This window comes from Rhinopithecus roxellana, chromosome 10 (assembly GCF_007565055.1).
Source record: "Rhinopithecus roxellana isolate Shanxi Qingling chromosome 10, ASM756505v1, whole genome shotgun sequence".
NCBI classification, from domain to species: Eukaryota; Metazoa; Chordata; class Mammalia; order Primates; family Cercopithecidae; genus Rhinopithecus; species Rhinopithecus roxellana.
In genome coordinates, this window is record NC_044558.1 from 24,718,472 (window position 1) to 24,731,282 (window position 12,811).

Consider the following 12,811-nt stretch of genomic DNA (forward strand, 5'->3'; position numbering starts at 1 on the left):
CACTGCAAGCTCCGCCTCCCAGGTTTACGCCATTCTCCTGCCTCAGCCTCCCGAGTAGCTGGGACTACAGGCGCCCGCCACCTCGCCCGGCTAGTTTTTTGTATTTTTTAGTAGAGACGGGGTTTCACCATGTTAGCCAGGATGGTCTCGATCTCCTGACCTCGTGATCCACCCGTTTCGGCCTCCCAAAGTGCTGGGATTACAGGCTTGAGCCACCGCGCCCGGCCAATTCTTGATGATTCTTAAGACTAAGATCCCAAACAAGTAATTCCATTCTATTCAATTGGATTCAACTGGATTCAATTCAATTCAATCCTGTCAGTTCAACAATCAAATATGGGCAGCTACTATAGCATCCAGGCAATGAGCTAGACACTTGGATTCAAAGGTAAATAAATATGTCCTTTGGCATCAGGGAGCCCATTGACAGGGTATTATTCTTGGCAGGGTAGACCCTTGTAAGGTGAGACCACAAATGGAACAAAATATTCAGGAAAAACATAAAGGATATAATCTATTCTCCATGGTTATTTTTCTATTACGACAATAATACTTAGTTGCATTTTTCTTTTACCACTCAACTCAGCTGTAAGCCCCTTGAAGTCAAGGTCAATCTCTCATTCATTTCTAGGCATCTCATTCATATCTCATCCAATGAGATATGAATACATATAACAGATAACAGCTTACACATAACAGATGCTCCATCAATGTTTTGAATTAAATTAAAATAATCTAAATGGATTAACTTCTTTTGGGCAAATAAGATTGTCCAATTGATTAGAAAGTTAACAAGAATACTTTTGTGCATGAGGGTATGTCGAATTAACATAAGTCACGGAATTCTAGAAGCCAAAACTCATGACACACATACTTTCAATGACAATACTGACAACATATGATTTACAAAACCACTTCCTAGCTAAAGTCATACAGTAAACATCAAGATTTGCTATATATAACATTTCCTTTTCAAGTTATTCAGACACAATTTTTAAAAATTTGCGAAATTTGATTGTTGCACTAACAGAACAAGAGAACCTGGAAATTGGTTTCCATTTTATTTGTCCAATGTTCTTAAGTATCTGTGCAAAAACATGTAAGTATCATACCGTTACTTAGGAACAATCATTTTTTCCATTCTCATTTTTCATCATTTAATGCAAACATCATAGGCATAGAAGGATCCAATTTTCATGCACTGTGCATGGAAATTCTGGAGCATGTCATGTTGAACATCACAAATCAACCTGGCACGTAACAGAGGACACTTCTAGGCTTGGCAATTACCTAGTGAACTGGATCAAAGGAAATTGCACAAATGGATTATCAAGGGGAATAAAAGTCCTCTTGGGCATAATAAGTGAGACACACATTTTCATTTTTTTAAAAACTGAATATCAGTAGCTGCAAATTATAGAATAATTATGACCCACTGTTGGCTCATATGATGTCCCACAGTTATCTTCCACAGGGTATTTTAAAGGTAAAACAAGTCTGCTATTGGAAAACCATTCACCCAATGCTCTCATTCATCTGCTCTGCAACAGAGAACTGGATAGAATTGCTTTATTGCCAGAAAAATAAATGAGTTCATTCAATTAAAGCACTGGCTGGAAGCAAATAGTGGGAATTTGCCTATTCAAATAGTAGAAGGTACTTCTGATTCTTTGTCACTAGTGATTTAAAAACTATTTGTTGCCAAATCCACTGCAAGTACTGATCACCAATCCCCTCACAAGCCTCTTCCTTCCCATCTCCCTTACTGATCTCCAGACCGGTATACACAGGCCACCCTCTACCCTGCCAGTCATACACACACATACCCCACCTGCCTAGGGAGAAGCTGACATTTGGGAAGGATGAGAGAGACTTCACGTGTGTGAGTCATTACAGGAGCTATTCAAAGCATAGTGGGTAACTGAGGTAAGCTGTCTACACTGGAGTGATATGAACCTTTAAGAATGACTCATGCTCAGTTTCCTGGAACTCTCTAAAACTCCAAAGAATTATAAGGAATGAGCATCTGGCTTTAAATATTTTGCAGCCCTATACAGTGAGATAGATGCATGGGAGCTAGATTCTTTAAGTGATCAGTTCCCATAGGAATCATTGACTTTTGCTTGTGTATATTATTTACACACCTTGACTTGGCTGTCTACTTTTCACTGGCTGTTGACTTTCTAATCACCTAAGAGCTACTTAAGAGATAAGTGACCCTGTACTTGTCAGAGACCCTTTTCCAGATGGTGACATCATTGAAGGGTCCCAGAGAAGAACTATGCCAAAAGAGAGCAACAACAAAAAATCAAGGTCAATTGGCATAGAGGGCAAATTCGTACGGCATTTCGGTTTGTATTTAGAGACAGTCTATGTATTTGCAAACAGTCCTGCCTTTAAGTGGAGTTCACCTTCTGTCTGTTCATGGTGATTTCATGTTGAATGGGGACATCTAGGATATGCCCTCTGATATTTTTTCCCAGATCCACATGACTGGAGAGTCCTTACTAGTTTACTCCAAATCACATGGCACTTAAAGCAGCCCTGCATGTGTTCCATATGTTTATATGTGCAACTATAGGTTTTGAAAACAAAAACATCAATACCTCAGGGCTATTTTTTCCCATCCTTTCATTGAAAGGAATGAAATAGTGAGGGTAGATCATAATAGTTGAAAGAAGGCTTAGCAGGAAGTAGTTAAAGACGAATTGTAAAGGAGGAAAATTCCATCCTAGATCTGCAAAACCTGCCAAAGCCCCGCCGAAACACTATGCTTACTTTAAGGTGAGGAATCTCAGAGGCCTAGGATGGTTGCCAGACACGGGCAGTCATTCAGTTATTCACACACTCCCTGCGGTTGTAAATCCACAGAGCTGTACACGTTAGACTTGAGCAGCACAGTGAGAGGGAGGGCTACTTACTGAAATAAAAGCCCCTGTCTCCACACACGAACTGAAGAGCATCCACCAGCTCAGCCCCGCAGAGCGTCTCCGGTCCAGCCGTGGCGGAGCTGGTGAAGGTGAGCAGGCACAGTGCCAGGTAGAAGAGATGCGAGGAGGACATGGTGTGCATCTTCACCTGCCCAAGAAACAGAGGGAGGGTCAGGTTTCTTCCTTGGTCCTTGCAAGGGGAGTGGGGTTGGACAGAAGTGCATTGACTCCCACGATTCCACAACTGTCATTAATCAGGACTACCCAGCACAGAAGTCAATAAAGTACACGAGAACCCAGTGGGAGTTGTGGATGGAGCATGTCTCAGCATCCAACAACCTATGTTTATTCCCCTGGCTACTGTGGATCCTTGGAGGAGTCCTCTCTGAACCCTTTCATTATGGGTTCCTATTTCAGTGAATTGAGATAAAATATCTAGAAACATTTACTATGGAAATGAAAGATGCTATTATTACAGTGGGATCCCATATCACTCTGAGACCCTGGTAGGACTTTTGAATTATCAAAGATTGTGCTCAGTACAGATTCGGGGCCAAATAAGTTTTGTTAATTTAAATTCTCTCAATATTGGCCATCCACAGATGCATTCATTATTGAGCAGAATATTTTTAACCAAAACATTATTCCCTATTTTTGACTAAAAATAATTTACTATGGCCAAAAAATGGCTTTTGACAATACTATATATCATCATAGGGTTTTTTTTTTTCTCTCTTATTATGAGAGAGAGAGAGAGAGAGAGAGAGAGAGAGAGAGAGACACTGATTCCTTACCTGGGGAGTATCAGCAGTTGACACAACCACAAATAGAAGAAAATAACAGAAACAGAAAAAAATATGAGAATCGAAGAATGAAATTGGCTCTAGTAGAAGCCACTCCTGCATTCTAAAGCCCCTGGCCTCAAGTCCAATATCAAATCAACACATGTTGAGAATCCTTTCTGTGTGTTTTTATTTTATTTTTAGTCACAGGAATTCTGGCTTCATCTCTTGGAGGGACTTATGTGTCACTGTATCTATTTTATAGCAAAATATACCAAGGGACCCCTGGTTGGCATGACTTAGTCAATGATAGACAGCCAAACGGCAGCCTTGCCAAAAGCAGCAGTCCTGTGGCTCAAGTCTCCATCCTCACTCTAAGTAGTAGAAACCATGCTAAGGCAATCATTAAGTTTTTCCATATTGTTACTTGTGGCACAAAGATGTGGCTTTTTCCAAGAAGCCTCCCAAGGTGAGTTGTTTCACTTCTCCCAGATGCATCTACTTTCAGCATCATGGGAAGAGTCACTGACAGGGTGTTAGGTGAGGGGCCCTATTAAAAGGGTTGTGGAGTCACTCTGGAAGCTATAATTATAAAAAGAGGCTTTTTTGAACCTCACAGTAGTGGCAGGTCCATTCAACCCCATCACTTTTGAAGAAACAGTCATTTATTTTCTGACCACCCTCCTTGCCCTCCATGGACTCTCAGTTTAATGACTCTATATCAGTGGCAAAATTTCCCCCATCATTCTAATGAAGATTTCCATTTTTGTAGTCAGACCTTCACCTCAGCAATTGAAGAAAAAAAAAAAAAAAAAAAAAAAAACCCAAACCCCTGTCTCTTGTTAACAAAATGTAAATATTTAGTTAATGGTTGTAAAGCAGTTGAAGATGAAAAGCGCCCTCTATTTGCAAATGATCATAAATAATGGACATAAAATAGAAGAGGAGGTAAAAGCTCAACTGAATATTTACTGCATTTTTCTCAACAGGGCCTCTACATGGAAATCTTCCACCCCCCTACATAGCCCAAAACACTGGGACTGGAAGAAGCAAGTTATCATCCAATTCTCATTTTTTTCTCTTTTTTTTAGTTGTAAAATTAGTGGGGTTTTCCTATTCAGTATTTCCATTAGAAACCTCAACAAATTCAACCCAACTGGACCTCATAGCATTTTTCAAAAGAACAAACCTGTGATTGACCTTGCAGAGCATACCCCCGCACTGCGGGAATGGGCCAGTTCTAGAAAGTATGTTATTCTACCAAATCCTATTTCTCCACCCCTCCCTTCTTTGTTGAGTTTATAGCAATGCTGAAGTCTAAGCACCTGCAATGGTAGATGCCTTTAAGTTCTTCAGTTTTCGTGAAATCCAGGGAAAAAAATTACTCAAGTTATAGCCTTAGTGAATTTCAAACTTCATTAGATGTCAAAACTATATTTTTAATAGTGAGCTCTAGTATAACACATTTCAGTGCAGCAATACATATAAATCTCTAGAACTTAAGAATTTCATATTTTTTAATAGATTTTCCTTTTCCTTTCTTTTCTTTCTTTCTTTTTTTTTTTTTTTTTTTTTTTTTTTTTTTTTTTTTTTTTGCTGAGTTATATTATCAGATAAATCTCAGTACTTATAGTTCTAGGACAAGATAGAACCTCTAGTGCATTTTCTTTTAGTTTAGGGAACAGTCCAGTACACCCACAGAGAACCAGATAATTTATCACATTATGTTCCCACAAGGGAAAACAATACCGAACTTGCTTAGGAGTTAAAAGTGTGAAACAAGTGGTCCCATATGTTCATTATTTCCTTGGCCTTTTATTTTGCCAAACACAAAGAAATGAATAGAGGGAAATGAAAGATATGATAGAAAAAAAGGGGAGAATCAGAAAGACATGAGAAAAAAAGAAAAAAAAATCAGAAAACACTTTCTCAAAAATCATTCACAAACCAAATTTTAAAAGTTCTTTCTTTTATAGAAATTTTAAATAAATGGAATATTAATTGATTCCAGATGTCTGGGCTACAATGAAAATGCCCTGTAAAATTTGAGGGCAACAGTCATAAGAAAATACTCACTGTAGGTGTAATCATTTTTGTTTGTTCCAGGTCTTTTACAGCAGGTCAGGGTGGGTATTATGAGGCCGATGTGAATGGAAAACTGAGGTCTTAAAAACATGTGCTGCTTTGTGGGTGGGGTTTGTGAAAGCATCTAGTTACATTTGGACACCCAGGCAGGTACGCTATGAGCCTGGGTAAACTGCCTTTTGTCCATTGAAACAATGAACAAATTGCACAGCTGGGATTTAAGTCAATCTTTTTCCCCCAACCAAGCCACCTATTTCCATTGTATGCCTATTGTAGCCGCCCAGATAGTGACCCAAGCTCCAGTCCACTCCCTTACTCCCTTCCCCCGACTCACTCACTTGGAAATACCTTGAGACTCAGAGTACAATCAGTTTGTGAGTTCTGCCTCTGGGCAGGACACCTTTACTCACTGAATTACATGGGAAAGACCACGCAGCTCCCTCAAACCACTTCCTGCTTCAAGTACAGAAAAAAGTAACAACTTATTAAGAGCTCCACTTCTGAAGTGTTCAGCATACACAGCATGAAAAGTGCATTTGGAAACAATTTTCTTAACTTGAAATTAACGCAGAGATAACGTTCCACAGCCTCGTTTATGATCCCCTAAGTAGGGAGACAAAAACTCCAGCTGCTAGATCACATAGTATGTATACACAGTGACGTCATTTCTTTGAAAGCAAGGTGGCCTGCATGTGTTGGTATCTCAGGAACAGCAGAATCAGGTGCCTGACAAGGGTGTATCTTTAACTCCCAGAGCCACTTACTTGACTAGGGAAAGTCCTAGCGGTGAAGTGTTTGAAAGTAGCAACTGAATGCTGCACTAAGTGGCAGAGACGTCTTATGAATTGAGCCCTCAGGCAATTGAATCGGTGGAGACAGTGACAGCAGCTTAAAAGCGCTTGTAAATTGAAAAAAACACAAGTCTTGAAGGACATAATTTTGCTGAGAATGGAAACTAGAACTACAGCCAGCAATCGGAAACGAGAAGTCGGTGCACCGACAGCAGCAGCCAGATTTACCTAAAGGGACTTCACGACACCGAATATAAAATCAGTTTTACAACACAAAACCCCAAGTCCCAACTCTGCCCATGAAAGTCCTCTTCTAAACAGAAAAGTTGGGCGAGCAGCTCTTAGAAAGTTTCTGCTTTCCATATACAGTATATATTTGTTTAAATTATGCAAATATGCAAGGTCAGCAAGAGTTGTCAAGGAGTTCTTTTTTGGAAGAACAAATTACACTTTACTCTAACTTTAACTCTCTGAGCATAAGTGCAGAGTTCCGGCACCTTAGCTCCAAAGATCATATTTAAAAGCTTTAATATCATCTAAAATATAACTCTTCATATATAGCCTGTCTTGTAAATAAAGTCCTGATGAGTTACACACACACAGACGCACACACACGCACAAGAACATGGTCTTAAAAATAAAACATCTGCACCTGCAAAAGAAGAAAAAAAATCCCCAAGTTCATCTCCACGCTCTATAGCCCTTAGCCATAGACAGGATTTAAAGGAATCTTCTATAATGACACCACGGAAGCCCTGCAGAAGTGGAGGATTTAGCGTAAGTACCTTGCAATAGTTTCTACTCAGACAGATATCTGTGCAAATGCATCCATCTCCCCGAGCTATTTTTCAGATTCCACAGAATTGCATATTCAGCAATTTATAAATAACTCCCAGTTCCGAAACAATGAAAATTTTAAAGTGAATAACAGTTCTAGGCAGAAGCAAACAGTACACAATTTGAATAAAATTCCCCAATGACTTCAAAGAGTAAGAAATATTTACCTTCAAGAAATCACAAAAGCAGCACTTAAATAATTGGGTTGGAAGACTGCTGATTTTTCCCATTGCTTCTGAAGTACAAAGTCTGAAAATGAATTGGTTAGCAGGAATAATGAAGCAAAAAGAAATCCAGAGAGATGGGAGATGTTGAGAGCAATGTCACATTTCAATTTTGAGGACTTTATTCCATTGCGCAGGCTCTATGTGCTCTGAATTTAGCAGTGACAGTGAGATTTAGCAAACAGAAGAGGGATTTAGAGAAAATCCTCACATTTATCTACAAAACACAGACACTGTAGACAGGAAACAGCTGGGGGAACATTTGCCTTCTCTCTCTCTCCCTCTTCTGGCAAAGTTATCGAGTAAGGACTTTTTTGGGCATGGTGACAAATAACATCATACCTTTGCATTTTAAAACTAGAGCACAGAAGCATTTTTTTCCCTTAAAAGAATGTGTGTTAGTGACAGGGTTAGCAGACATTAAAATACTTATGCTGCCATAGAAAATAAGGATCTGTTTTCTGATTAACTTTCTGCTGGGCACGAAGACACACACGTCTGCTCATACACCTTACCAGTATTAAAGGAATATACATGGGGGATGGGAGAGCAGTTTTACATTCTAGAGCAAATGCAAAATATAAAACAAAAAAGAAAGAAAGAACGATAAGACCCTCTCCAGCAAACTCTAAATTTTAACCCCGAAGTGACTGGGGTAAAGTAGATTGGAAGACAGCACTCGGGTGACCCCTTGTCCTAGTTGCCAAGTGAGCGGAGTGATCTCATTTCCTAGAACCTATGGAGGGGCAGGCAGCATCCGATTGGTCCCTTTAGGACACTGTCTCATACTTTCTCTCCTGCGATGAGGCAAAGACTATGCCAAGCTGTAAAAACCAACTGAAATAGAACATTTTTCTTTATTCTTTAACTAGGTTGCCTGTCACTGTCCCCTCCCTACCCCACCACTCTGGGAGAAGGGGACCTGGGGGCCAAACAATTTTCCTGTTGTTTGAATTTTCCACATAACTCAAACCTGTGTGTGTGTGTGTGTGCGTGTGTGTGTGTGTGTGTGTGTGTGAGAGAGAGACAGGGAGTCTGTGTGCCAGAGTGTGTTTTCTTTCTCTGATTTTTGTGTATTCTAAATAACACCAGCTGGCTAGCAATACCCTCTCAAGGGTTATGATGTCATTCAAATCCCTCAACTGGGTGACTGGCCGGCAACATGGTCCAAGCCAGCTGTTTTGCTATTTATAATGTACACTTGCCTTTGCCATTGAGAATTCAGTTCTGATCTTTTGTTGATACAGTGTGTACCTATTTCCCTTTGGTTTTGTGAAGCAGTAGATAAGAAAGTGGATTATAAAATAAGGTTGCAAAAGCCCAGAGCAGACATACTTCTTTCCCTAGAGAGCTTTCCAGGCCTGGTTTCCCAGGAGTGGTAGAAATAACCTGGACCTTGAATTTTTTCTTTTCTTTTTTTTTATTTCCCACATGACTCTCAGGGGACTGACACATCAACTGAAAACAGAGTTCTGCTTGAAATCCTACTCTGGCTCTTTATGTTATACTGGGGCCAGAAATTTGTTTGTAGAAGTGGATGCCCTAACAAAAAACAAACAAACCTGTTTTCTTTGGAAGGGGGTTGGGTTTGTTTGGGTCTTCTGTGTGGTTAATACCTTGTAGCAATGTTTACCTTTCAGAAATCAAAGTTAGAAATCTGGAATTATGTTGTGTCAATGGTGCACTATGTTCAGCAACATTTTGTGAGCTCTACTATGTGCCCAACTACGCACATCCCTAGGAAAACAAAGAGGAAGAAGATATGGTAAAGTCCCTTCAGGGGCTTGCAGTTGAATGTCAGAGACAAAGAGGAAAACTTCACAGTCATGTAATGGGCATGTGCTCTTTTTAAAAACATGAACAGTGCACAATGAGAGGGAGTGACACATTCTCTGGGAAGACAGGGGAGTAAAATATTTTGGAAAATCCAAAATGAGGGAGGCAAACTGTGTCATGAGAGGCTTTGGGGTACCATGTTGGGAAATTTCAGTGGATGGGATTTGACCCAAAGAGTATACTAAGAGGTATCATCCAGAGGTGGCCCGGTAGGTGGCCCTGGATTATTCTTAATGCAGGGATTACCCACATGTGCAGCTGTGTGAGTAATCCCTGCATTTAAGAATAATCCGTGGCTTCCTTTAATAAGCTCTCCTTGTGCACTTGATTTACAACAAATCTTTTTCTTTTCTGCGGTTTTTGTGGATCACACCCTTTCTGAAAAATGTCTATCCTCTTATGGACTTCGACGATGTAGATTGTATGGAACAAAAGAGCTGATCTCACCTGTCTTCCAGATGAGAAAGAACCTCTTCAACCAAGTTTGGAGAGTCAGACACTGGCTGGAGTCTTGGTGCTAAGTTCCTTGTTCCAACATTGGGCACCATTACAGGTAAAGGCCAGGGCTTTGTTTAACCCCTTCCCATTGCAGTTTTAGCATACTTTAATTGTTCCAAGATGTCCTAGAAGCTAACTATATGTCTTCAAGTCTGTCACCCACTTTGATGTGCTCTCTTGACATGCTTGGTGCACAGATAACCTTATCCACAAGCATTTCATATGAAAGGCTGTTTTGGGGACAGATGCTGTACTTCAGCGATATTGACACACTGACTCACAGTCTCTCGGTTTTATAACCCCAATTACCCTTAAAGGATAATTAGGTTTTAATTTATGTCCCAGTTTTTATGTCACAATCAAAGAAAACTGAAATTTCAGTGAGTCGTAATTGTCATCAGCTGTGCTTTGGAAACATTCCGATGAGAGCTATCAGTTTCCAATGGGGGAAGCAATTTCCTGAAGTGATTAATGTATATTTCAATTGGGAGAATGGTCTATATTTTTGGACAGGGTGAGCCAGCAATGGAGCAGGGCAATAATTCCTAGAGAAAAGGTCATTTTCTTTGCTAATTCCAGGAGTCAATACAAAAATGAAAGAGCAATAAACGTGCCACCGGATTACTTTTTAATGGTTAAGTGCTGTACCTGCTTAGGAGTAAAAGAAATGAATGCACCTATTACTACAAATTCAAGGTAGTAGTAAATCTAAAGCCCAAGAAGAGTTCGGGTTATGAGGTCCCATTGGAGAGAAACATCTAGGGTCATTATAAAATCATGGAATGATTATGTAGTCTCCTGCCAGCAAAAATCTGACAGTGAGATATGGCCACCAAAATAGCTAACTGCAAGGATGTGCTCATCATAAGAATATCCACTCCTGGAAATTCAGAGATTCACAGTTTCACCTTTTGCATGTGTAATGCCTGTGGGATATAAATAACTCTCCCCTAAAGCCTTCTTCTTGAGTAGCATATTTGCATAAAGCTACAGCCTCAGAAGCCTTCTGACACCTTTCGCGCACACACAGAAAAAATTGTTCATTTCCTTAAAGGGCAAGCTGGCTAAGGTTCACAGAAAGCATGGGTGGGGTGGGCAAGGAGGCCCTGTCTTCTCCCTAACTTTTTTTTTTCTTCTAAAGCCATGTTCCCAGTCTCCTGTGTTAACTGGAGAGGCGTTAGTCCAAAAGGTAGTTTCATATCCATGTACAATAGGGCGTGTTTACAATTTATTTCATTAATGTCTTTGCTGATTCCCAAGGAAAGCTCAGAATGGACATTTGGAGGTAAGGGAATTTTGGAATCAAATAAAGGGTGAGGCATAAGGTTCTAGGGCAACCACCAGGCAAAGAACTTGGGGGAAACTATTGGATGCTTCTCTTGGATCATGGTTTGTGAGGATGGTTGGTCATGGGTTGCTCAAACTAATGTTTGAGGTCAAGAACTTGTCAATTCAGAATACAAAACTCAGAGGAAAAGACAGAGTTTCAAAAACTCAACATGCTGCTGAGCAAGTGGCCTAATGTCAGCTCCAAAACATCTGCTCAGAAAGATTCCTGTGATTCCCCAGGAAGATTTGCTCAAAGGAGCTGCTCTAACTCCTTGAAGAAGCGTTTCGCCCACGACTGGGGAAAACAGAAATAGGGAGGAGAAAACCTCTCACTAAAGAAATCAGTGCTTTCTTTTCAACATCGATCTTGGATCTTATTTCTTCTAAAATGTCAAAAGGACAAATGCTGGAAACAGAAACGAAACTGTTGTGGTTGTGTGAGCAAAGTTGTTCTTCGTTATGGCAGAGGAGAAGTCACGGCATGGGGTAAGGGTGGGTTGGTGGAGTGAGAGAACCTGAGGACTCGTCACACTTGCCCCACGTTGCATAGAAGGTGGGGAAAAGAGACACCAATGCCAAACTTCAGGGGCAGGACCCACGTAAACGCTTTCTTGGGGAATAAAAAAAATGTGCGCGCCCTCTAGTGGACTTCTGAGAAACTGCCACTGCACTCTTGACCGTGGCTGTGCGTTCTGTCAGGAGTGGGGGGTTTTTTGAAAGTTCTGGATTTAAATACATTTTAAGCTGCATTTATCTTTAGTTTTGTTAAGTCTTTTGAAATAAGTAAGATAGATATTCAATTCACTGTAGTTTAAAAAGGGGAAGATTGATAATGGGGGAAAGAAAGATCATAAACTTCATCAGGGCATGGATGGATTCCTCACGGCCATATTCCCAGCTCCTAATTCCGGGTGCATGAGCTCGAAACATTTTGTTGAATGAATGAAAGTCTGGAAAAAAAAATGATGATAAAGGTAAAATGTAAAAATTGCGTAAACCCCTTGAGGGTAAAATAACCAACCTCCTCATTTTATAAGAAAAATAAGACCAGGAAGAGGGGCTGTTGGAGGATAGAAAAATGACTTGTCAAGCAAGACAGATTTAGGTGCTCACAAAATAGAATTCAAACCCAGTCTCCTTGTCTGTTCTGCAGTATTTCTATCATATTAGTTTTCAAAATGTGGGTTATAACACCCCTGGTCAAAGATGTGGCGTTAAAGAATCACTTAAGTATAGAGGTGGTTCCATTTACAATTCTCTTTCTGATCCTGAATTTCCAAAGAAGAAAGTCTCAGTTTGGTACTAGTTTGTCTTCAGTGCTTCCCTAGCACTCATTAGTCTCTCTTTATTTTATTATTTTTTTACATTTAAGTTTTAATTTTTGTGGGTATGTAGTAGGTATATACATTTATGGGACACAGGAGATATTTTGATACCGGCATGAAATGTGAAATAAACACATCATGGAGAATTGGGTATCCACCCCCTCAAGCATTTAT

The 12,811-nt window shown here is 40.1% G+C and overlaps 1 protein-coding gene across 5 annotated transcripts in view; it reads right to left on the reverse strand.

Moving 5' to 3' along the window:
- IGF1 (insulin like growth factor 1) overlaps positions 1–7,919 on the reverse strand; it is an 83,425-nt gene extending 75,506 nt beyond the window's left edge. For 3 of the 5 annotated variants that reach the window (XM_010357271.2, XM_010357272.2, XM_010357269.1), the window contains exons 1-2: positions 7,593–7,919; positions 2,922–3,078 (exon numbers count right to left, since the gene is read on the reverse strand). In XM_010357271.2, the coding sequence (XP_010355573.1) occupies positions 2,922–3,078; positions 7,593–7,655 (220 nt within the window). In that variant the 5' untranslated portion in view covers positions 7,656–7,919. Of the gene's footprint in view, positions 1–2,921; positions 3,079–5,788; positions 6,376–7,592 lie in introns of those variants that run through there. The other 2 variants (XM_010357273.2, XM_010357270.2) reach the window with 2 other exon arrangements.
- Positions 7,920–12,811: the final 4,892 nt, after the last annotated feature.